General features: G+C 45.1%; 1 protein-coding gene across 1 annotated transcript in view; it reads left to right on the top strand.

Moving 5' to 3' along the window:
• The window catches only part of MYOM2 (myomesin 2), a 571,331-nt gene that overhangs the window by 338,547 nt on the left and 205,915 nt on the right, over positions 1-26,869 (top strand). The window contains exons 24-25 of the mRNA XM_069235814.1: positions 15,735-15,779; positions 16,683-16,819. Coding sequence (XP_069091915.1) covers positions 15,735-15,779; positions 16,683-16,819 — 182 coding nt within the window. The remainder of the gene's footprint in view (positions 1-15,734; positions 15,780-16,682; positions 16,820-26,869) is intronic.

Here is a 26,869-nt window from a genome sequence, read left to right as displayed (position 1 = left end):
TTATGGAGCTGTGGAGTTCGTTTTTGACAGACTCACAGACCATATACTCTTATGGCTACCCTGCACTTACAATGTCTAAGGTTTTGCTTAGACACTGTAGGGGCATAATGCTCATGCACCTATGCCGTCACCTGTGGTATAGTGCACCCTGCCTTAGGGCTGTAAGGCCTGTTAGAGGGGTGACTTACCTATGCCACACGCAGTGTGAGGGTGGCATGGCACCCTGAGGGGAATGCTATGTCCACTTAGTCATTTTCTCCCCACCAGCACACACAAGCTGGCAAGCAGTGTGTCTGTGCTGAGTGAGGGGTCCCTAGGGTGGCATACGACATGCTGCAGCCCTTAGAGACCTTCCCTGGCATCAGGGCCCTTGGTACCAGGGGTACCAGTTACAAGGGACTTACCTGGGTGCCAGGGTTGGGCCAATTGTGGAGACAATGGTATATTTTAGGTGAAAGAACACTGGTGCTGGGGCTTGGTTAGCAGGGTCCCAGCACACTTCTCAGTCAAGTCAGCATCAGTATCAGTCAAAAAGTGGGGGGTAACTGCAACAGGGAGCCATTTCCTTACAGTAAGTATCATAGCAACACTCATTTCTCCATCTCTACATTGACTGTGCTAAAGTGCAAGGATAAATTCTCAGTGGATAGTGACAGATTAATCACCTAACATAGCATTACTAATCCAACACAATGCTAGTGAGGTCTCCACAGTGAAACCCCCTTCAGGCAAATAGTGGCTGATCGAAGTATAAGTATGAAGTCCTTCAATGCTCCTGGGAAACGCACACATATTAGGAAGACTAGACGTATGAGCAATGATAGCATACCCTACTTGAAAACACAGTTTTATTGTCGACATATATTTGAAGAAATTCAGCGAGAGGAAAATTTGCTACTTTGCTCCTCTGGTGATAAATACAGCGACTTTGACTATAAACATTTACCACCCTGGAAGAGAACTATAAAAGAGAGTGTAAAAAAGGAGTTCATTATTTGGGGTTGGAAGTGAACTACTGTTGCAAAATGGGTTATTGGTAAGGGCAGGTAAGTACCTACACTTAGCAATAGGCCACTAACCTCCACTTAGGTCCAGTTAGGTCTCAGTAAATTAAACCCAGCTCAACCCTTGGTAGCTTGGCAACGAGCGACAAGGCTTAAAGTAGGAGACAGAGTGTAAAGAATTCAAATATCACAAAACAGTAATTAAATAAAACACAGGAAACAGTTTAAATATCCAAAACCAATTTATAACAATAGATTATATTTTTATCTTTAAAATGACACAAAAACGAATAAAAATCGGATAAGGGAAACCGGAGATATGAATTTTTAAAGAATTATTGTTTTCTAGCGCCTAGAAACAAAAAGCGCCAATCTGGTCATCTGGTCGCACCTCGACCGGGGCAAAGTCAAAGTTTAAGGCTGACCGTGATGGAGCCTGGCTCGGCTACAGCCAGCGGGAGGCCTCGTTCAAAAGTTTACCTTCGGACTTAGGGCCAGATGTAGCAAAACAAAAAATTGCGACTCGCATTTTGCGAGTTGATGCGACTCGCAAAATGCGAGTCGCAATTTGGAATGCAAGGAAAAAAAACTTTCCGAAATAGCGACTCGCACCCGGACTCGCAACGCAGTGTTCGAGTCCGCAGATTGCGAGGTCGCTTTTTGCGAGTGTGCAAAAAACGAACTCGCAATTAGCGAGTAGATGTCGCAAATTGCGATTACCTTGAAAATTGATTACAGGTGCAGCAGAACACTCCAGAAACCACTCCAGAACACTCTGGAAACACTTCCTGGCACATGATGATGACATCACAGCCAGGAAGTTTACAAATACACCTGGGAGGAGGCAGGACCACACCCTTTTATAACTGCCGAATTTCACACAGGACAAACAGCAGCTGCCATGGAGGGAACACCAAGAAAGAGGAAGCTGAAATTTTCTGAGAGGGAGCTGGAGGTGCTGACAGAGGAATGCTGTCAGCACTGTGATGACTTGTTTGGGAGATCAGCCCTCAATGTTCCTGAAGCCACAAAGAAACAGCTGTGCCAGGACATACAGGAGAAGATTAATTCCCTGGGGGTGAGCCATAGGACCATCGACGACATCAAGAAAAGGTGGTATGACCTCCGCTCCCTGACCAAGGAGAGGGTGGCTGAAAGGCTCCGGGAGATGAGAGGCACAGGAGGGGGACCATCGTCTGTGCCACCACCCACACCCCTGGAAGAAAGGGTGGAAGAAACCTTGGAGCAGGAGGCAGTGTCTGGATTTGGGGACCTGGACACCTCAGAGCCCAGCACATCAACCGGTGAGTACCATGTGATATGCCTGTACCCCTATCAATGCCAAACCCCCACCCATCATGTACACAGGGGCCTGCACAACCAAGATAGCTCCAGTTCAGGGTAGCAAATGCCAGAATGATGCATTATGGGAAATGTAGTCAAGTAGGCAGTTCATAGGAAAATGTTTATTAGGAAGTGTGCAATAGATAGTAGACACTGACAGTCTGTTCCCCATGTCCCACAGGTCTCCAGCAAGACACCACCAACCCTCCAAGCAGCCAGGCCCATGAGGACACCCCAGGACCCGCCAGCACCCCCACCTGCACGGTCAGCAGCATCCCTGCAGTAGCCACACCTGCTGCAACAATTCCACAGGAGGCTGCCCCAGCAACAGGCAGGGATGAGACAGGTGGAAGCACAGGGCAGCCACCGCTGCGCAGGCGTCGCAGGTCCATTCCATCAGGGCTGCAGTCTGCATCCGGGCTACTTCCTCCCACCACCAGTGAGGCACATCTGCTGCGTGGTCAGCGCCTACAGAATAGAATATTGGGGAGAATTAGTGGTGTGCTGCACCGCTTTCTGCGCAACAACCATGCCAGCATGCAGCACCTCAACACACGGATGGACATGATCTGCAGTAACACTGGGGACCTTGCCCTTGCCATGAGGGAACTGGCGGGAGGACTACTGGCCAAGGCCGAGGCTGGGCGGCGCAGGGATCGTCAGCTCCTGCACAGACTGGACAGGATGGCCACATCCATTGGCAGGCTCACCATGAACACCAAAGGCCTGTCGAGGAGGACAGTTGGGCTGCAAGTGGAGATGGGCCATTTCGCTGGGGATGTGGCTAGGGGCCTGGGACGTCTGACCCACATTATAGAAATGATGGAGACACAGGAAATGTCGAGGGCCACAGGGGAAACACCTCAGGACAGTGAGGAGGGCTCAACAGTGAGCAGTGTCTCTGTCACTGACAGCAGGGTGCTCAGGAGTGGCAGGCAGAGCACCACGGAAGCACCAGGGACCAGCCAGGCTGGCAGGAGGGGCAGAAGGTCCTAGAGATCACCCTGGACCATAAAATGTGGTACATGACGTTAACGTGCCACATGCCTGGTTAGCATTTTCCTGCCCATGGACAATCTTTACTTGTGAATAGTTTAATTAATGCACTAATAAAACAGTAATTTTTGTTCCACTTAACAAATGGAGTTTTTGGTTAATAGGTGAGTATGGTGGGAGTTGACACGTACCGTCCAAAATATTGTGTTGCAATGTGTTCCCGTCTCAGTCTGCCTTGATTTGCCATACTCCTCTCCCCATGATGGCGATGAGGTTGTTCTTGCTCTTCATCATCAGGATCTGGGTCTGCAGGGGTGAGATGTAGCCCACGTCGGGTGGCTATGTTGTGGAGGATGGCGCATGCGACCACAATTTTGAATGCGGTAATGGGGGTGTATTGGAGGGCACCTCCACTGCGGCGGAGGCATCTGAATCTTGCCTTCAGGAGTCCGAAGGTGCGCTCGATGAGGTTCCTGGTCCTCTTATGTGCACTGTTGTATTGCCTCTCTGAATCATTGCAGAGTGTAAAAAACGGAGTCATGATCCAAGGCCTGAGAGCATATGCACTGTCACCTGTTGGGCACAAAAGTACACTTTTAGGAAGTCCAGATTGTCGTGCACAGTGACCTGTGTGTATGTCTGCAAGTGTCTGTGGCTCTACCTAGGAGGTAACCGTCTCCGAATTCCTCTCGTTCCAGACGTTGATGTATCCCACTATGCCTAAAAATGCATGAGTCATGGGTACTGCCTGGAAACTTAGCTACAATGTCAGTGATGACATAATGGGCGTCACAAACAAACTGAATATTGAGTGAGTGGGTACACTTTCTGTTGCGGAAAATGTGTTCCAGATTTGCAGGGGGGCATATTTGAATGTGTGTCCCATCTACACACCCTATGACATGGGGAAAGTGGGCAATGCGGTAAAAGTCCAGCTTGGTGCTGTTCATTTCTGCCTCATTTCTTGGTAAGTATATGAAGTGAGACATGTGTGTGACTAAGGCATCTAGGAATGCCCTGAGGAACCTTGACACTGCACTTTGGGATACCCCACCTGCCACAGCAATGACCCCCTGATAGCTCCCTGAGGCCAAGAGGTGCAGTGAGCATAGCACTTGCACATGCGTAGGGATGGCGCAGCCACGCAGAGTCTGGGGTTCTAGCTGTGGTTTGAGTAAATCAATTAATTCTAGTATGGCTGCGCTGCTAAGGCGGTATTTGTCATAGATCTCATCCTCAGTTTGCTGAAAAAGAGTCTGCCTTGTTCTATATATCTTCTCCTGTCTGTGGCCCCTCCTCCTCCTCTGCTGGGCTGCGTGGACTCTCCTTCTCACTGCTATCAGGTATATCTCCGCCATCTTGAGTAACCCAGATGACTTCTGTGTCTCCTTTTATAGTTTGGTAATGGTTACCACCTGCTCTGAGTTAGTGGTAAATGGGACATGCAAAATGGGCTTTTTGCGACTAGTCGCAATTTGCGAGTTGTAATTGCATTAGGTTTGCGACTCGCAAATTGCGACTTGGTATTTGCGGGTCGCAAAATGGGGTCGCAACGGATGCGACTCGCAAACGGGTCCCATCGCTTTTTGCGAGTCGGAAATGGGCTTTTTGCATCCCATTTCCGATTTTGCACTGTTGCAAATAGCGATTCGGCCCGTTTGCGACTCGCAAACCTTTGCTACATCTGGCCTTTAGTCTCTTTTCTGAAGATTTTCTTCAGCGGGACGAACTGCCAGTCCAATCCGACCTCCTGGAACTCTTCTCTGGATACACGTCGCGGGAGCCCTCAGTGGAGATTTTGACCTTCGGACTTAGTCATTTTTTCTAGGTGAAAATCCTTCGATGGGGGCAAACCTGGATCTTGATCCGACGTCCTTGGAGCCCTCCTCAGAAACGCTGGCTCGGAGGTCCCGGTCAACTTCCTACGTTCGTACTTAGTCTCTTTTTATGGAGATTTTCTTCACCGGGACGAACTTGCAAGTCAGGCCGGGTCGCGGTTAAGGCAAGCTGGCTAGAGTTGCCGCGGCAGGTCGATCCCTCTGTGGAGCTTTTTTTTCAAAAGTTCTCCAAACTTCTGGTTCTTCTCCCAGGTGTTCCTTTAAGGTTCTTTTTGGGTCCACAGCTCACCCCAAGGTTCCAGAAGCTCTGAGATGCTCCTTGGGGGTGTGGACTACAACTCCAAGAATGCACCTAGCACAAACTCCTTTTTGTCCACTGGACAGTGGTCAGCTGGTTGGTTTCCTCAGGAGTTGGTACAGGGGACTCTGGTTAGCAATTTTTCACCTGTAGCAAACAGGGAGTCTCTCCTTGAACCAGTTGAAGCCAGGCAAAGTCCTTCTTGTGGTGAAGCCCAAGTGAGCAGCTGGTGCCATCCTTCAGAGTGCAGGGTCCAGATGCAGGCCAGGGGTCCAGCAGGGCAGTCCTTCTTCTTCTGTAGTTCTTCCTGGTAGGGATGTGGTAGGGAACTGAGGTGTGGGTGCAGGTCTGCCACTTTTATCCTTGCTCCTGGGTGAAAAACAGGGGGGTCCTGGTTCTCCAATCATGGGCAGGGTCCTTCCCCCTGTGATGACCACTTCCTGGGAAGTGTGGCAAAAATCAATCCCAGAAGGCAAAATTCCTCAAAAATCCATCATGGCTGAAAGTGATTTTGGGAGGTTACATCTGGCTGAGCCCACCCACTGGTGTGGCTAAAAATCATAAACACACCCCTCTCCTGCCCTCTCCTAATCTAATCAAGGGGGCACCTAGTTGTCTGGGGTTGCAGGATGTGGGGGTGTTGCTTGGTTGCTCCAAATGTCCTTCTCTGCCTTTGAAGACCAGTTTGGTAGCCCTCCCCCTTCCTGCCTCACCATCTGCTGAGGGGAGATCCCCTCCCACAGGCACATCTCTTTCTGTGAAGCCAGGCCACTTCACACCTCATCAAGGCAGCCTGGCCAGGTTGCCAGAGGCTGGCCAATCAGAGCACAGCAGCAAAAACAATGCAGGGCTGAAATTGGCAACTTTCCAGGCAAAGTTTAAAACTCTTTACCTGAACAAGTTAAATTAAATCCCACAACTGGAAGTTGTGGGATTTATTATAACAATTAATTTGATACCAAACTCTTCGTATCTGCCACTTAAGGGGACTTTTAAAATTAAAATAACGTCCCCCCATTCTAGCCTATGGAGGACATGCACTACAATGAGGGAATAACGAGTTTGGCTGTTTTACCTCACCAGGGCTTATTAAACTATTTTTATAAGGTCCCTGCTTATAATTAAATAGCACCCAGCCCCAGGGGCACATAGGGCACACCTTAGGGGTGACTTATATGTAAAAATAAGGTAGTTTAAGACTTTGAAACTACTTTTAAGTCCAAAGTTGAATTTGCATATAACTTTAATATAAAAGCAGCCAGCAAGGCAGGCCTGCCTTTAACATGACACTGGGCACCTCAGTAGTGCACCTACCTATGCTGGGGTCCTAGAACCTACATGCACTACCATATAATAGGGACTTATGGGTAGGTTGACTTAGCCAATTATAATTAGCCTAATTTCATACTGATTTTACACAGAGCACAGGCCCTGGGACTGGATAGCAGTACCCAGGGCACCATCAGAATCAGAAAAACACCAGCCAAAAGTGGAAAATGGGGGCAAAAAGTTAGGGTGCCTCTGCGATCAGCCCTGTTTTCTCACAACTACCTCAAGGAACAATTATGCTAAATTGTCAGTGTGACCCAAAAGTCGTTAAATTAGCCTGAATCAACAACCTAGTAGCTACGGCACAGAGCAGACAGGCTTAACTGTTGGTAGTGTGTAAAATATTTATATAGTGCTGTTAGAACCTGACAGCCTTAGGGTGCTCACCCCTAACTTTTTCTCTCCTCCCTCCACTTTTTAGATATGGTTTATGCTGGTTTTCAGACTATGCGCTCCTTACCACTGCTGATCAGTGCTAAAGCGCATACGCTCTCTCCCTTTAAACATGGTAGCATTGCATCATACCCAATTGGACTATTTAATTTACTTATAAGTCCCTAGTACTATGCACTATACGTTCCCAGGGCCTGTAGAATAAATGCTACTAGTGGGCCTGCAGCAGTGATTGTGCCACACACTTCAGTAGCCCCTTAACCTTGTCTCTGGCCTTCCATTGCAAGGCCTGTGTGTGCAGTTTCACAGCCAATTCTACCTGGCATTTAAAAGTACTTGCCAAGCCTAAAACTCCCCTTTTTCTACATATAAGAAACCTCTAAGGTATGCCCAAGGTAACCCATAGGGCAGGGTGATGTGTAGGCAAAAGGCAGGACATGTACCTGTGTAGGTTACATGTCCTGGTAGTATAAAAGTCCTACATTCGTTTTTACACTGCTGTGAGGCCTGTTCCCTTCATAGGCTAACATTGGGGCTGCCCTCATACATTGTTTGAGTGGTAGCTGCTGATCTTAAAGGAGTAGGATATTGGATTTAATATTACTATTTTAGAAATGCCACTTTTAGAAAGTGAGCATTTCTCTTCACTTAAATCTTTCTGTGCCCTACAATGCACGTCTGGCTAGGATTAGCTGACATCTCCTTGTGCATTCACTCAGACACACCCCAGACACAGGATACTCAGCCTTACTTGCATACATCCGCATTTCGAATGGGTCTGGGCTGGGAGGGTGGATGGCCTGCCCTCACAAAAAGGACTGTCGCACCCCCTACCGGGACCCTGGCAGACAAGATTGAGCTGGGGACCTAGTGCACTCCTAAGCTACTCTTTGAAGTCTCCCCCACTTCAAAGGCACATTTAGATATATAAACAGGGCCTCTGACCCTACCAACTCAGACACTTCCTGGAGAAGAAACTGGAACCAAAGCCTGCATCCTGCCAAGAAAAACTGCCTGGCTGCCCAAAGGACTCACCTGAGTGCTTTCTGTGAATGACTGCTGCCTTGCTGTTGCCCTGCTGCCTTGCTGCACTCTGACTGTGGTGAAGAAGTGCTCTCCAAGGGCTTGGATAGAGATTGCCTCCTGTTCCCTGAAGTCTCAGGACCAAAAAGACTTCATCTCTACAAGAAGGGCTCCTTGTGTGGTGAAATTCAATGCACAGCCTGCCAGAAAGGACGCACAGCCTTCACCGTTGTGAAAATTTCACCCCACACCGATCCAGAACAACCCAGCCCGACTTTGCAATGAGAATATCAATGCAGTGCCAGCGTAGCCACCGGAAATTCGATGCACGGCCTACCGGAACGACTCACAGCTGAACCGGAACAACACAACCTGACTTCCAGAGAGGAATCGACGCAGCGCCTGCCATGCGGTAAAAGATTTGACGCAATGCCCACCGAATTGACGCACCTCCTGTGACTTCATCCTGCCAGAGCAGGAAATCCACGCATCGTCCCCGGGGCGTCCCCGGGGCATCCCCGGGGCGTCTGAAAACCCCGCAACCCGAAGAGGACCTATGACCGAGTGCTGGATATTGACGCACAGCCATCTCTGCATGAATACTAAACAACGCATCGCAGCGTGCGACCCGAGAAATAGACGCACACCCCTTTATTTCCATGCATCTACTCCTCTGCGGTTCTTTGCAGAGATTTTTCATGCAAACTAGGTACTTTGTGCTTGAAAGAGACTTTGTTTGCTTCTGAAAGACTTAAGATTTTTAGGATAATTTGGATTGAGTGTGACTTACACTGACTAGAGTGAGGGTCCTTGCTTGGACAGGGGGTAACCTGACTGCCAATCAAAGATCCTATTGCTAACATTGGTGATCAGCGGTGAGGATAGGACTTGTATTTGTGCAGTGACATACAGTAGCTAAGTATTTCACTACCTAACCACAGTTGAAGGTCAGCTTGATTTTGATCTCTTTTTGCAAATTTCGATTTTTCCTGACAATTTTTGAGTAAAATCCTCACTCAACATGTCTCAGGGTGGGTCTCAAGCAGGAGATTTTGACCTGGCCCTGTTGGAGACATATACTGCTAAACAGCTGAAAGGGTTTCTGCAGAGATATGGGAGTACCCACCCAAGGTGCCTCCAGAAAGGAGGAATTTCAAATGGCGCTGAGGGCCTGGGCAGAAGTCCATTTGGAGGAGGATGCTGAGGAGGAGGGTCCAGAGGATGGCCCCTCAGAGGATTTTTTGCCATTAGTGGATGATGTTACCACTGCAATTGTGCCCCTTGCCAAACCAGGGAGCAGTGTCTCTGATCTAGGCCTGACCATAGAGGAAAGGAGAGAGGAGAGAGAGTTTCAATTGCAGATGGTAAGGTTAAACATTGAGGCTCAACAGGAGGGAAGGAGAGCAGAGAGAGAAGCCAAGCAAGCTGAGGCTGAAAGAGCAGTCAAACAGATTGAAGCTGAGAGAGCTGAAGATGCAGCTGAGAGAGCCTTGGCTGAGAAAAAACTTTTGTTGGCTCATAAACTGAGTCTCAAGGAGCTGGAGATCAAGGCGAGACAGTCTGAGTCCAGCAGTAATGGTGGCAGCATACTTGCAGGACCTGTTGGGGAGAAAAAAGTTTGTATACCCAAGAATGTGGTGCCAAGTTTTGTGGTGGGAGATGACATTGACAAGTGGTTGGCTGCCTATGAAGTTGCACTAAGAGGCCATGGGACCTCTGAGGAGCACTGGTGGGGTGGCCTTGTGGTTTTATGTACCAGCAGTGGGGAGGAACACACTTCTTACACTAGCTCCACAGGATAGATATGTCTATGCACCCATGAAAGCCACATTACTGCAAAGTTTGGGCTGACCCCTGTGAAATACCATCAGAGGTTTAGAGACAGCACCAAACTTTCCACACAAACTTGGGTAGATTGTTATGATTTCTCCAATAAGGCACTGGACGGATGGGTGCGGGTCAGCAAAGTAGATGATTACAAAGGGTTATTTGACTTGATTCTGAGAGAGCATATACTCATAATTTATTTTACAGAGTTTTGCCAGCTCTTAGTAGATAGTAAGCTGACTGATCCCAGGAAGCTTGCTGAGGAGGCGGACCTCTGGCTTAGCACCAGAGTGTCCAAGAAGGCATCTTGAGGGGACACCGACAAAGGTGGTCAGGGTTCCCAACAGAAGAAAGAGGGGGGAGAAAAACTTATAGATAAGGAGTTCCCAAAAGCCCCCCAAAACAATTCCCAAAGGGGGTGGTAACCATTTCTCTTCTAGGTTTGAGAAGAAACCAGGGTTCTTTGACAGAAAGTTAGGGAAGTTTATCCCCAAATGCTTAGAGTGCTACCAGCATGGACACTCTAAGGGCGACTCCCCGTGTTCCAAGCGAGGACAGTCCACCACTGGACAGACACCTGGGTTGGCTAGTGTAGCGCTCGGGGGGGGGGACAGTCCCAGGTAGCTTTGGGGGGCAGACAGAGGTATCCCTAGTGTCCCTGGGAAATAGATGGTGCCTAAAGCTCACATGCCTGCAAATACTTCAAAGTATAGGCAGTGGGTCACCATTGATGGGCAAAGGGTGGAGGCTCTGTGTGACACAGGAGCTCGTATGACTACTGTCAAGAGTCAGCTGATGTCAGCACAGCAGATAGTCCCTAATACATTCCACCAGGTCATAGTCGCTGACAATCGTGAGAGTCACCTATCGGTGGCTCTGGTTCCCTTTGAGTGTTGGGGGATCTCTGGTACTCTGAAAGTAGCTGTGAGTCCTGCCATGCCTGTAGATTGTCTGTTAGGCAATGATCTTGAGGAAACCTCCTGGAAGGAGACAGAGCTCAGATCCCACCTGGAGATGTTAGGTTTGCCTGAGTGGGTCTGCATGACCACAAGGTCCATGGCTGCCCTGGAAGGGAGTCAAGGGCGTCTGGAGCCTGGAACAATGACCCAGACAGCTGCAAAGAGGAAGGGCAAGAGGTGCAGAAACCCACTTTAGAAGTTGTGTCTGACAGGGGAACAAACTTCATGTCTGTATACATGAAGTCCATGTGGGATGAGTGTGGGGTGACCTACCAGTTTACCACCCCTTATCATCCTCAATCCTATGGGCTTGTTGAGAGATTCAACAAAACCCTCAAAGACATGATCAATGGCCTGACTGAAGCCATAAGGCGTAAGTAGGGCGTCCTCTTACCATGCCTGCTGTTTGCTTATAGGGAGGTGCCCCAGAAAGGGGTGGGGTTCAGCCCATTTGAACTTCTCTATGGTCACCCTGTCAGGGGACCACTAAGCATAGTTAAAGAAGGCTGGGAGAAAGCTCCCAAGACACCTCCCCCGGATGTGGTCAGCTACATGCTGGCCCTCCGCAACCAAACCCAACGCTTCTGAAAGCAGGCCAAGAGTAACCTTGAGGCCAGTCAAGAGGTGATGAAGGAGTAGTACAACCGGAAGGCCACTCTAGTTGAGTTCTCACCTGTGGACAAGGTTTGAGTGATGGAGTCAGTGGAGCCTAGGGCTCTCCAGGACTGCTGGTCTGGCCCATTTGAGATTGAGGAGCGGAAGGGGGAGGTCACTTACCTAGTGGACCTCAGGACCGCCGTGTGCAGCCCGAGGAATCGACGCACACCCCTTTGTTTCCACGCATCTCTTCCTCTGCGGTTCTTTGCAGAGATTTTTCACGCGAACCAGGTACTTTGTGCTTGAAAGAGACTTTGTTTGCTTCTAAAAGACTTAATCCCTTTACCGCCGCGGTCAGAATGCCCTGCGGGGCACCGCCGGCCTGTCGGCGGTGCTTCCGCCGACCCTGGCCCCGGCGGTCTAAGACAGCCGGGGTCAGAATGACCCCCTTTATGTCACTTTTCAGTGACATCTCTACATTTACTTATTGCATCTTTGATCGTTTTGACCCGCATTTATCCAGATAAATATTATACATTTTTCTAAACACTGTGTAGTGTATTTTTGTGGTGGCATATTGTGTTATTTGATGAATTATTGCACAAATGCTTTACACATTGCCTTCTAAGTTAAGCCCGACTGCTCAGTGCCAGGTTACCAGAGGGTGGTCACAGGATAATTTGGATTCTGTGTGACTTATCCTGACTATAGTGAGGGTCCCTGCTTGGACAGGGGATAACCTGACTGCCAACCTAAGAAGCCATTTCTAACAAGTGCCAAACCAGTGAAAACAACAAAGCAATAAACAGTAAAAATCCCAAACTGGACTAGAGAAAAAGAGTAAAATTTAGACAGGAAAACAACAAAAATCTGAAAGGAGAAACCAGGAATAAACGTTTTTAAAGTATTGAGTGAAAATAGAGTAAAAAAAATAAGCATCTAAGATAGTCAATAGTCATGGTAAATCAGGTCCTGTGTACTCTTTAAGGCCGACCAAAATGGACTTGAAGTCAGTTACACCAAGCGGGGTGGCCCAGTAAAGGATTTTAGCTGCAGACTTAGCCTTCAAATTGGAGGAGAAAGTTCTTAAGCATGGCAAGGCATCAGGTTGCAGCCAGTAAAGTCTACGCAAACTTGAATAGTTGCTGGGTGAGGTCCTGTTGAAGCTATTGGTTTAGGAGGGTAAAGCTCTAAGTGGGAGAAATTTAAGTTTCTGCTTGCTGAGGTCCAACCATTATTCAGATACTTTATGCACCTTCAACCTGTTATGATTTTTGTATTAGGACTCAGTCTTTCAAATGGAAGTCCTTTTCATACAATAAGACAAAGAAGCAGGCAGAATCTGATGAAGGCTCTACAAGGTCAATACCTTCCCCCGAGGGCACACTGAAACAGATTTTTTGCTGCAGGGAAGCTCCAAGTGGGACAAACCTGTTTCCTCAGCCCAGCAAAGTTGCACCTTTGCCAAATAGGCTCTGGTAGGTAGTCCTGGTTCTCCTGCCGCTGGTTGTCAGAACTTTTCTACATCTCAAATTTTTCAGTGATAAGTCTCTTTTACTTAGCACTTAACCTGAGGCTCCTAGACTTCAGTGGAGGCTTTTAGGACTTTAGGGCTTGATGAAACTAAGACCTTGAACAAGGTCCTGTTCACGTCTAGTTGGGACTGGGCAACTGGAAGTCTGGAATAAAGTGGTTCTTTAACTTTTTGTGTCACTGTAGCACATGCAAGAGGTCAGCCTTCTTACTTTTGAGATCCTCTTCTTTGTCCTGGGTGCGAGAGGGAGCACATCCAATTCTTAAGAGCTCCTCTCAGGTTCTGGTCATCTTCTGATCATCTGCAGGTTCAGAAAGTATTCAGAGGAAGGTTCCTTGAAGTGCCAAATGTATGGGTTGCCATGACCAGTGGCTGGAGTTTTAATAAATATGACAATTAGACTTTAAATGCCTATTCTTGTGGTTTCCTATCAAGTATTACAGTTTAAAGTTGGTAATCAGTACTTCTTAGGATCCCATTTATATCTCTACCAGTGAAATAGCTTTTGGGGCTTTGGGAACATGCTAACAGTAATTTCACATATGTTCCACTTTTAAATATCAGGCATGTTACCTTATAGGTGATAAGGTATACTTAAGGGGTGACATTAATATCTAAAAGCAGAATTTTCCTCCTATCAGAATGTTTTTTTGAAAGATTGTACAGTAGTTTTTAGGCTGCTGCAGTCACACGACACATAGCAGACCTGGAGGCAGGTTTTATAGGCCAACTCTGTTGATGACACAGTAGGTGCTGCAGGCTACAGATGACATTTAACCGCCAGGACCTGAGCATTTTCTACACACTATACCAAGGACTTGACTTGTAGGTAAGTTAAATATGGCAATCAGGGTTACATCAAATTAATTATGTTTAAAGGGGTAGCACAGGCACTTTACCCCAGTTTAGCAGGGGTAAAGTGCACAGAGGAGTTTTAAGTCCAGCTAAAATTGGGGGCAAATCAAACTAAGGATGGTAATTTCCTACAAGTAGGATTTACTTCACTGTCTAGTAGATTAGGTGACTCTTCTGAAATTAAAACCAGAAGCTTTTCCAGCCAAGCTCTAATCCAAATTGTTATTGAACTCTGAGATGTCAGGTTTCAACTCCATGAGATTCCAGGCAGGCCTTGGAGATTTGCTAGTGCATCAGCAGATCTAAGCCAAATGTGTCCCTTCTCTGTCATGATATTTCTATGGTAGATTGTCCGCTGTTCTGGGGGCCACGTGGCGAAGTTAATTCTTGTCACCAGCCCTTTAGTCATCTGAGGTTGTTCTTCTCCTACTAGTGTCTTTTTTAACGACGTGCACAGGGGTCTTGACTGCTTGTACAAGGTTGCCGCTATCTTCACCGCACTGTTACTGAAGCAATCAGTCGAAAATCAGTAACTTTTTTATTTGTTTTTCCTTTCCTCTTGTGATTTAGGTTCTTGGGTTTCTGAACCAGTTGCCCCTTCTCTCTTTTTGGCCCGTTCTCTTGCCTCTCATGTGTCGGTGAAGAAATAAGTCTCATCCTCAGTTATCACTTTTAATTTTGCGGGAAGCAGGAGCATGTCTCTCAAATTCAGTGTTTGCAATTCGCTTTGACCACATGAAAAACTCTTATCTTTTCTTGCACCGAGATGGTGTAATCAGGGAAAAGGAGCACTTTTAAGTTGTCTTGGGAATGGGTCCTAGAGCCTGGTCCCTACTTTGGAGTAAGTTACGACTTTCGTAAAACAGTAAATTATTTAATATCATTCTAGAGGGTGTCTTCATATTAGAGGTTAAAAAACCTGGAGACACTTTCAAAGCAGAGAATTTACACAGCTCATCAGACGTAGCGTTAATAAAGAACAATCCAATAAGTTTATAGATGCACAGATCTGGTGGAGTGGCATTTATGACTAGGGTGAATTACTCAACACAATTGTAGCTCTCCCAGAAGGAGCCTCACTTCAACCACCACACTCGTGATATTTTACATTGAACAGACCAATTGCTGGTAGAAGGTAAAACAGTTATTTAAGTCTAGCATGAACTTTTGTGGTAAAACCACAATTTATTAATTGCTTCTCTTCACATACCAATTCTGCGATAACTGCACATTTACCATTACCTGGGGAGTAAAGGAAGTGGTGTTTCTATACATTTAAAGGTGCACAGTTTTCACAAGCGTGTTACTGGTGTAACAGGCATGGATTTCCAATCATATCAGATATTTATGATGTGGATACACCACTTCATTCTAAATTCCAAAATCATTTAAAATCTAAGGAAATTGTCTCACTACATATTTAATATGTGTTTTTACACTTCCGACCTTCTGTAAATGAGGACCGAGTATCAAGAGATTAAAAGTTGTTAACACAATGCCAAAATCGTATTCAGCCATCATGGGTAACCGGTTTATATAGGTTTGAAGATGGGTATGTGTGAGAATGATCTGATAAGAAAATCCCAAAGCCGTATGAATGAAATGTTCTGTGTATAATTTTACTTGATTTTCGTCTGTTTTGTGGCTTCCTGAATTATATCAGACAGTTATGCCCATCCTTTAAAATAAGTATTTGTTGAAAAGATAAGCATGTGAAGTTTTTTTTCTGTCTTTCAGAGCTGGAACGCCTGATGGCCCTGAGCCATGAAATAAGGAACCCAAGTAAGTACAGTGCCTGCCACTCATCAAATATTTCAAGAGAATTAGAAGCACACACTGAAGCGGTAGCTGAAATTCCCAACAGAGCGCTTTCAAGGCACTCCTAAGATCATTTGTCATGAAACAGCTTGCCGCTGAGTGCTGTATTTCAAGACAAATATTGCTCTCTGTCCTCTCTGCGGGCGGTTTTATGAGTCAGTCATTTTCAGAAGTTTGATTTACCCCTGCCTTGGTTGTGACGAAGTGTACAAAGGGAGAGCCAGCGCTGTAATAGATTCATAATGGAGTCCCCTGTAGAATCTATTGCACGACTTTGGATTTACTTGCTTTATAGTCTGACAGATGCCGACCAAGTACATCATTATTTTCCGCCCTTCACAGCAAAGAGAAAAGTACTGCTTGTGGTAGATCTACTGATTATCGTGTTAACGTTTTTTTAGTGCTCCATGGTAATATTTATCACACAGCTTTCATATTGGCTAACTATCCCGAGTGGAATACTGATGGGAGTATTTGGAAAGTGAAAATTGCTTATAACAATCAACTTTTCACAAATACATTGAGCTTCAATATAACCCCTGCACTAATGGCCAAACTCCTATATGCCTAATCTACAAGGACTTGATGCTATCAACTTGTGCAAGAGAAAGTGCGCTCACTCCTCACTGTTAGCACTGTTTAGCTCCTACTACAATAGCGATTAAATAATATACTTTCGTTCGGCACACCGTTTCATCTTTTAATCTATCGGGAAAATGTACATTTAACAAGCCGGTCAATATAGAATACTTCGGTGGAACATCAAAGAGGATATGGAAAGCGTCCAAAATCCCCGGTCCATCAGTAATGGATATCTGTTTGAGAATCACAGCATTCATTCTTCTTTTATTCTTGTTTTTCTCACAGCAATTCCATTAAAATCCGAGCTGTCGTATGAGATCTTTGAAAGAGGTCAGGTCCGATTCTGGATGCAGGCTGAGAGCTTGTCTGCTGATTCCACCTTCAGATTTGTAGTCAATGATGAGGAAATTAAAGACAGCGAGGTACATGCAATGCTGTGTTCGCAATGCCTATTTGTATGCTATGTTGACAATTCTTTTGTGGCCCAACTTTTCCAAACACGAATATTATTGTGTGTGTATGTGTAGGAACAGTATACAATTGTGGTCTTCTGTGGAATAAATATTTTATCACTGTTTGACTTTCACACCAGTTATCAAGAAGTAAATGTGAAAATAATAATTTGTAGAAATATATTTAAAAAAGGAAGACTACGAAGCAGAAGAAACGGACTCAACAGAGTTGGAATAAAGAATATTACCTCTATTGCTAAAAAATAAAATACTACCCTAGTCTAAAGACAGAGCCAGACAGTTACAGCCAAACCATTCAAGTTTAATGAAGTGGAGCTATTTTAAGCTTGAGCTAGAAAGGGCTTCGCATCTCCAGCAGAGTTTAAACCTCTGCACTATCCTTAGACGGCTTCTGCTGTGCTAATCTTGTTGTAGGCCCACTACATTATAGCTTTGTGATTAGTGGGGTTAAGTGTTAAGCCATGTGTGCATTCACCAAACAGAAGTCACTTCTGGAATGCATTCGACAGTGTTGTGGACAGATGCAGGGACATATAATGACATAGTAGATAGCTTGCAGCTATTCTATGCATTGCGTGCCTACGGCTAATGAATTGCATAGGGACCACCACTATTATGCGGGCACTATCATTCCACACTACATTAATACCTCACATCATCACACTAGCACCACCTGCCATTTCACTACCACTAAGCACGGCTTCGCAAACAGATGCATACCTGTGCACGAAAACTCACTTCACAGAATGGCCGAGCCACATCACTGCACTGCACTTAACATTACCATGCCACAGTTCTGCAGTTCTAGATCTAAACCCTAGATTCCCACCACCAACCTTCTGACATCCCATATCAGCACCACCATTCCACACTTCCTTCACGCTATCACACTACAACCACTCCACTGCCACACCCAGTACCAAACTTTTGCCTTGTTCACATACACTACCACCTTACATCATGCTGCGTTCTCACAGCTCTGCACTATCAGTTCTCTGCACTGCTTATAAAATAACCCTGCTTTGTCACCACTGAAAATACGCTAACACAACCACCTACCAATACCCCTTTTGCATCTCAATCACTATACTCTCACATGATGGTACACCAGTACCACCTTTACCACTGGGCTATTGATGAAAATGAGAATATTTTGCATGGAATTCACACACATTTTTGTCTTTTCAACCCTATTTTGCTGAACCCTTTTTTGCTGGCATTAGGACTCTGCACACTTTGTTCTTGTTACCCACTATTAAAGTGATTGTGCTCTCTTTTCCAAATATGCTAACATTTGTATACACCTAATCAGCACATTTAATTTACCTATAAATCTCTATTAAATGGTACTACATATACCCAGGGCATGAGGATTAAAAGCAACAAGTGGCATACAGCTCTCATTGTGCCACTCACTAAAGTAGCACTGTAAAAAATGTCTGTGGCCTGCCACTGTAGCCTACAGTGCAGTTTTAAACTGGCATTTGAATCTGGCAAAACAAAATCTTTTACAATGCCCAATTCTTCCTTTTTTTTTTAAGTCACCCCTAGGTTAGGCCTTAAAAGCTCATATGATATGAGAGAATGCATGGTATTTAAAATCTAAGACAAGTTTTTAAGTTTCACCTGTCCTGGCACCGAAACACTAACACTGGGTTACCATATTACACTTAATATTTGATAACTCCAGTTTGGGAGCAGAGAGATAAATGTTTCTTGCACTCGTTTGAATTGTAATTTAAAATCATCTTTAATTGTGAAGCCAGATTTCAAGTTGCTATTATAAAAAATAATTTTTTTTAGAAATTTGGCATTTTCCTACTCAAACCAAATGTGTTTTTCTGGCAGTGTCCAGGAACACATGACTTTTAATGACTCTCATGTTCTGGTGTCTGTTCCTTCAAGATGAGTCACAAAAGGGCCTTTTGTGAGGGGAAGGGTGTATCTCTCCTGAGCAGAGTGGCCTGGGGTTTGTACTCAGGCCTTCTTGAGCTTCAAAGGGAAGCCTGATGGCTGTACTGTCTCCCTTTCTGACTTCTGAAGATACCTGTGTTGTCACTGGAAAATGCAGACCACACCTGGGCCTACCTGCCCTTTGTTCACCTAGACAGACTGGAGCTGAATCCAGGGGAAGGGGAATAACTGAACAGAATATGTTTAGAGTTAGACAAAAGAGGTGCCCTAAACACACATGCTAGCACAGAGTATAAGAGTGACACCCTCAGAACCTCTATGGGGAACTCTCCTGGACATGTGGAGACACAGAAGAACGACTGGCCTACTGTCTGAAGCCAGAAGGAAGACTGGACCTACTTGCCTTGAACCTGTTCTGGGTAACTCCAAGGATCAGTTGGCTGACCTATTTGAGCAGCAATGACTTCACATTTCAACATGCCTTCACTGCAACCACTCAGCTGACCAGCACCAGGTGGACCTACCTGGAACTGCTGTTGGTCTCTGCTGTTGGTCTCTGCTGAAGTGCCCTTGGCTGGTATCAGAGTGAAATCCTCCAGCTTAAATACTTCAAAACCGCACCACATTTCCCACCAACATGAAGCTCCAAACAGCAACCAGCTCTTCAGCCACAACAACGATCTCCCTATGGTCCCCTATAAGATGAAGCTCCAAATGAGGCTCCTCCTGTGAAACTGGACTAAGGGCCCGATTTATATTTTGATGGACACCAAAACAAAGAAGGTGGGAAAGAAAAACAGGGAGAGTTATACCATCCTGTGCATCAGTCTCCCTACACAAACCTATACCTAAACTGAGATACACTGTTCCCAGAGAGAAAGACTCTGTTCTACCTTTTGCGGTAGGAGTCTTTTAAGTTTCCACAAGCATTACCTTATTAGGAACAATAACCCTCACTCACCATTAGGTGACATGCTTCATCCTGGGGCCATTCTCCTCCTCAGGCAGGCACTGCAATGCCTGACGGGATCTACTATAGGGCTCTTTCTCATAGATCTTTTCAAGAAAATTGTTAGTAGTGAGTGTATATGTGAGGGACTGGAACAGAACAATTTTAAAATTGGCTATAGGTGCCCAAGGAAACTATCTTTACTCTTAACTGACACCTACGTCCAGATTAAAAACAAAAAAAGTGAAAACCATAGAGTATAATAGTCTGGTTCCCTTTGAGATGGCTAAGTGTGTATCTAGTGCTCCAATTAATGTATCTACGGAGGAACTGTGTGTGGATATTTCCTACACTACAGAACGAATGGTCAAGATGTTATTCACCTCAAAAAGTCACAAGGATCTAGTGGTGATTCAACCAGACCTACTCTAACTCCTAATCCTCACAAAGACAGTACAAATACTCCTTGCCACTTATGTAAGATATTGCTGAAATCTTACAATAAAGCTGTGTGCTTCTGAATGCAGGAACCCTCCTAGATTCAGGTGTATAGGCCCCCTGGGGATCACATGGCTGTTAGCTGTTCCTCCATGAAGGCAGTTTGTCTTAGGAACACTTGTGCTTATATGTGTGCAACTTAAATATAATGCACCCTGCCTCCTAGGCTGCAGAGGTCTACCTTAGGCGTGTCTAACATAAGTACAAGGGAGTCCCTTGGACTATGTTACTCTTGGTGAGGGCATAGTTGAACTCAATCAGTTTGCACTGTTTTGGCAGTCTGCAGTGGCAGGCCTGCCAACAGGAGTTTGCATGGCACAAACCCATGCTGTAGCCCTAGGGACCACTTTACCCTCTATGCCCTGGGTACCCTGAATACCATCTACTAGGGGTTTACAAAGATGTAACATTTTGCCAATTAGGAATTTATCATGTCAACATGACAATTTAGAGAGAGAGAGAACACACACACTGGGGTCCGGTTAGCAGGTCTCAGTGCACTATCAGAGTAGAAAAATCAGCATCTAGAAGTCTAAATGAGGGCATAAAATGGGGGGGCATCTTCAAAGAGCCCAGTTTTTTTACACGTCGCCATTGTGACAGAGTATCTGTACCACCAGAATATAATTCAGGCCTTCAGTTAGAAGGTAAACTTTCCACTGGGAAGACCCTGGTCGCTGTATCTGTCACGGAGTGGACATAACGGCAAAATTATTCGTAGCCATGTGTAATTACATGAGAAGCCTAATTCAGCATTTAGTGCTATTTTCTTAGTGCAAAATGCACCCTTTCATTCAAAATGTGCCCGAAGATGCATTTTGCACTAAGAAAACAGCACTAAATGCTACAGGACAAAAGCAGCAGTAAACAGCAGCCCCTTGCTCTCTCTTAGTTCACGGTTCCTGTGCTGGTGTGGAAGGATTTTTACCCCAAATTACTCTTAATTACTCAAGCTGGAATAATCAAGCAATGTCAGTAATTGCCCAACACAGGAGTAATGCATAATTACTGAAATCATTGTGATTACTCCAGCTTAGTTAAAATTTCATCTAGGTCTGTATCTGACTTGCGCTCGTGGCCGGCCTGAACTTTTTACTTTGACTTGGTACACCTTGACCAGAAAACTGTGATTGACACTGTTTCTTGGCACTATTTTTACCTAAAACCTTAAAAATTCATACCTTTGATTCTACTTGTTGTTTTTTTTTGTTTTATTTATTAAAATTGACTCTATTGTTCTATACTGGTTTAGAATTGTTCATATGTTGTGGTGTTACTTTATTACTGTTTGAGTGTTGCATAAACAATTTACTTTGCACAAGCCTCTAAGTTAAGCTTGCTTTTAGTCAGGCTGTCAGAAGCTTATGAACATGCATATTTAATTACTTTTGTGGTTCACCCTGACAAGGATTGTGTTCATTACTAAAGTGGGGCTCTCATCTCGCTCAACTAATAACTCAATTTCTTACAGCCACTCATTGTTCACTGTTCACTGTGCACAAATACCATACCCAGCCCTGCACTTTGAACCTCACCACTATACTGCCAATCAACCAACACCATAACTGTCAATCTACCTATCCATAATTTTACATGATATGCATTTTCTTCAGTAATACACAGCATATTTCCCCTGTAAATTAATGTGATCTTTTTTTCTGGCAATACTTTTTATCTCCACAGCTAAGTGACCTCTCTACCATATTCCTCTGAATATTTATAATCAGGGACTCTACTTTTTTCTTTACATTATCACTAGTTCTAGAGCTACTCATTTTCTTCTGAGATTGTAATTTCTGGTTGAGTCCACATCATTATGCTTCCAGTAAGTAATTTTCATATGATCTTGATGCAGTTTATTTACATCCCCATAGTCAGGTCCCCATGCATAAAGTTGGTGATCTACTAAATCAAAACGTGTCCTCATCATATAACATTGAGATATACACTGATTATTTGCTGCTCCTTTTCAGAGAAGAGCTCTGAACATACAAAATCATAGGCTAGAATCTACCACAATAACACATGTTTACACGGATAAAGTCTCTTGTCAATCACAGCCAATTTGCTTCAGGAAAAGCCTCTAACTCATCAGATCAAAACTGTATAAATTAGCTTATCCACACATTAAATGACCCATTGATGATATGGACCCTGAAAAAAACTAAATGTCGAAATGACTGTGAATGTTAGCTCCATAACAGATGGTTTTCAGACCGTCTGGAATAGCTTACTGGTCTACGTAAATTTCAGGTAGCGTCTCCCAAAGCAGCCCTTCATACAGTAGCCAAGGAAGTTATCTGTGTTTCTACTGCTACACTAGGAACTTCACTTTAACATGAGGCTCATCAGTGCAGTTTCTTCTAATCCACCAGTCTCTTCCATCCAGTGTTGAACACTTTCCTAGCACTTCTTCATTGTTATTTCACTGCGTATACAAAATATATGAATTTATTGATTAATAATTGTAAATAAAAGGGAATGCTTTTGACTGAGTAGTTTAGAGTGCCACTAAAAAAATAAGATTGAAACTTGAGCTGCCTATGATGTCACTCAAACTCTAGGTGAAAACATACTTTTTATACACAGTTACCTGTCTACACTTGTGTTTTAAGTATTTTCCCCTAAAACATCTAAGCGGAAAGGAGTTATGCGAGATCTATGACTCTCCTGGCTTCATCATCAATGCCTCGTGTTACATTTAAGTTAAAAATTAGACCTACCCCATCAACCCAGAGCATTATCCTTCTCTCCCCTTCTCAAATATGTGAATTTACCTGACATCCTGGCACTGATCCCTACAATCCTCAGCATTGACCTCCCTTCCCCTGTCCAAATTTTTTAAATAACCTGGGGCCAGATGCAGAAAAAAATAGCGAGTCGCAAACGGCAAAAATTGCCGTTTGCGACTCGCTATTCACGTTTCCCAATGCAGAAATGCATATTGCGAGTCGGTACCGACTCGCAATATGCATTTCAGAATCGCAAATAGGAAGGGGTGTTCCCTTCCTATTTGCGATTCTGAGTGGTATGCAATACCATTTGCGACCGCATATGGTGTCGCAGTTACCATCCACTTCAAGTGGATGGTAACCCACTCGCAAATTGGAAGGGGTCCCCATGGGACCCCTTCCACTTTGTGAATGGACCCACAAATATTTTTTCAGGGTAGGTAGTGGTCCAAAGGACCACTACCTGCCCTGAAAAAAACCCGAAACTAAAGGTTTTGGTTTTTTTTTTAAGTGCAGCTCGTTTTCCTTTAAGGAAAACGGGCTACACTTAAAAAAAAAAAAACTGCTTTATTTAAAGCAGTCACGAACATGGAGGTCTGCTGACGACAGCAGGCCTCCATGTTTGCGAGTGCCTAGACTCGCTATGGGGCCGCAATTAGCGACCCACCTCATGAATATTAATGAGGTGGGTCATTGCGACCCCATAGCGAGTCGCAGACGGTGTCTGAGACACCGTACTGCATACCAATTTGCGAGTTGCAAATTGCGAGTCGCAGGGACTCGCAATTTGCAAGCCGCAAATTAGCATTTTGCTACATCTGGCCCTTAGTGTCTAACCATCCATTCCAAACAGCCTGAGCGTATCCCACCCCACCCTGATGAATATTTTAACGGTACCTCATGTCCTGCCATCCTCCAACACTATAAATTGAATCCCCCTTCATCCCATACGCAATATTATTAATTACCTGGTGTCTTGCTACGAACCTTACCATATTCTGTGCTTACCTGCCCTTCCCTAACCAATGCTGTGCTTTTACAAGAAGATCCAGTAAAATGCTAACAACCAGATATTTGACAGTTGCTTGTGAGAGCAAACAATTGTTTCATGTCAGCACTAGTCTGTTCAGGCCTGCAGGTGAAGGGACGTCAGGTTTCCAGATCGTATAATGATATATAGAAATATTGTCTGATATAAATGTTGAGTCATAATATGGTTTACAAAACTATTGTCCCATTGGGTGTAGATTTGTATTATTAATTGCAATCAGTGATTTTTTTGGACTATATTTAGGGCACAGCACTTATGCCAGTGTGTTTGTTAGTAACTAGTCCCCATATTTATGAGGCCATTGTGCCGCTGTTGTGCTGCTGTTGTGTCCTTTTTGTGATGCAATGGCAGTGCAGATTACTTACTCATATTTCTGAGGCCACGCAAAGCCACTTTGGTGTCTTTGAATGGCCTACAAAATATGGAATGAGTCAAATCGCTGTGCTAAGAAGGCGTTCCATGGGCACTGCAGTAGATATTCCTATGCAACACCCATAAATTTTGATGTATTCCCAGATTTACACAACCTTGTAAACTTGTTAACCTGGGGATGCACCAATATCTCACACCTCCCCAGGGGTGGCCCAGTGAACAGAAATATCACTATTTCTCCTTGTAGTTTCTTCTTTCTCAGTGTGCTGCAGAATGCTGCAGAAAGAGGAAAAAGTCTCCCAGGATTGTTTTTGTGCAGGAAGGTGCTCCTTCCTGCACAAAATTAATCCTGCATGTTAGACAGGCCCACTTGCACCATGGATCAAGTGTGCCCACGTTGGCGCTAGGCACAGGGACAGGAATAGAAAAACCCGTAGGCAGGCCAAGAGCAGACAGCCTGTAGAACCCCCAAACCAAAATTAGTATCACCCCCCAAAACATTCTGGAGACAATAATGGTGAACAAAAGTATTAGAGGAAGCCCACGTAGAAGCAAAGCAAATTTCAGCAATAGACAACCCCCTCTACTCAGCTCAGGAAGCAGACACCCCACAGGTGGAATGGGCTTGTACCCCAACCGGAGGCAGAACCCAGAAACAGAATAGGCCAACTCAGTAACCTGTTTAAGCCATTGACTGGTGGACAAAGAGGAAGCCTTCTCACCCTTGGACACAAACAGGGACTCAGACTTCCTGAACGGCCGGGTCCTATCCAAATAAATCCACAAAGTACGGGGAACATCCAGCAAAGACCAATCCAGGTCACCATCCCAATCCACACCAGGAGTCATAGCAGGCAAAACCAACTCCAGGGAATTATGAATGGAGGAGCCACCTTTGGGACAAAAGAAGGATCTAGCTGCAGAACCACACCAACAGTGGAGAAGGATGAAAGGATTTGTGAGCCATAAAGGCTCCCAACTCCCCAATCCACCTGGCAGAAGTAATGGCGACCAAAAAATCCACTTCAAATGTGACAAATTTAATATCCACCAACTCCTAAGGTTTGAAAGGGGAAGACACCATCGTCCTCAAAACCAATGGCAAATTCCAGAAAGGAAAAATATGCCAAACCAAAGGGCGAGAGAGGGAAAGGCTGCACAGCAGATGAGAGACCAGATCATCCATATCCACCAAATTCCCCTAAGGGCAACGGAAAGACGTTATAGCTGCCCATTGGGCCTGGAGAGTGGAAACAGAGAGATGCTTCTCATTCCATAAGAATTGAGGACATCAGACAAAGAACAATCCAAATAAGACAAATCTCCTGGAGAACACAATTCTGAAAGTTCCCCTGGTGCCTCTCATAAGATTTCAAAGTAGCAAGCTTTCTGGAGTGCTGGATGGCAGAGCTAAGCGGTTGGGAAGACCCTTGCACTGCAATCCCCTTCTATCAACTTTAAAATCGATGGCCACAGGTGATGGAGATCCAGAGGAGGAACCTACCATAAAGGGGAACAGAAGCAAGGAATCAACCAAGGACCCTGAATGACTAACCTTCGAAGAGAGGGAAACTAATACAGCTGATACCAGAAGGGGGGCCACCAAAATCACCATCCTGGGTTCTATCAGCAACCGGGCCAGAAACCTGGGAACCAGAGTGTTAGACCTGGCAGCCTTAGGGTGGTTATCCCCCAACTTTTTGCCTGCCTCCCTCCACTTTTCTGACATTGTTTTTGCTGGTTTTAGGACTCTGCGCACTTTACCACTGCTAGCTAGTGCATATGCTCTCTCCCTTAAACATGGTAACATTGGTTCATACTCAATTGACATATTTAAGCTACTTGTAAGTCCCTAGTAAAGTGCACTACATGTGCATAGGGCCTGTAAATTAAATGCTACTAGTGGGCCTGCAGCACTGATTGTGCCACGCACATAAGTAGCCCCTTAACAATGTCTCAGGCCTGCCATTGCAAGGCCTGTGTGTGCAGTTCACTGCTGCTTCGACTTGGCATTTAAAAGTACTTGCCAAGCCTTAAACTCCCATTTTCCTACATCTAGGCAACCCCTAAGGAAGGCCCTGGGTAACCCCTTAACAATGTCTCAGGCCTGCCATTGCAAGGCCTGTATGTGCAGTTCACTGCTGCTTCGACTTGGCATTTAAAAGTACTTGCCAAGCCTTAAACTCCCCTTTTCCTACATCTAGGCAACCCCTAAGGAAGGCCCTGGGTAACCCATAGGGCAGGGTGCTATGTAGGTAAAAGACAGGACATGTACAGTATATATGTCTTTTATATTCCCTGGTAGTGGAAAGCCCCTGAATTTGTTTTCCACAAATTGTGAGGCCTTCTCCTTTCATAGACTAGCATTGTAGCTGCCCTCATATACTTTTTGAGTGGTAGATTCTGATCAGAAAGGGGTAAGCAGGTCATATTTAGTATGGCTAGAATAGTAATAGAAAATACTGCTTATTGGTGAGGTTGGA

The sequence above is a fragment of the Pleurodeles waltl genome, chromosome 5, assembly GCF_031143425.1.
Source record: "Pleurodeles waltl isolate 20211129_DDA chromosome 5, aPleWal1.hap1.20221129, whole genome shotgun sequence".
In the NCBI taxonomy this organism is placed as follows: Eukaryota; Metazoa; Chordata; class Amphibia; order Caudata; family Salamandridae; genus Pleurodeles; species Pleurodeles waltl.
Note: the sequence above shows the minus strand (reverse complement) of the source record. Positions and strands in the feature narration are given on the sequence as shown.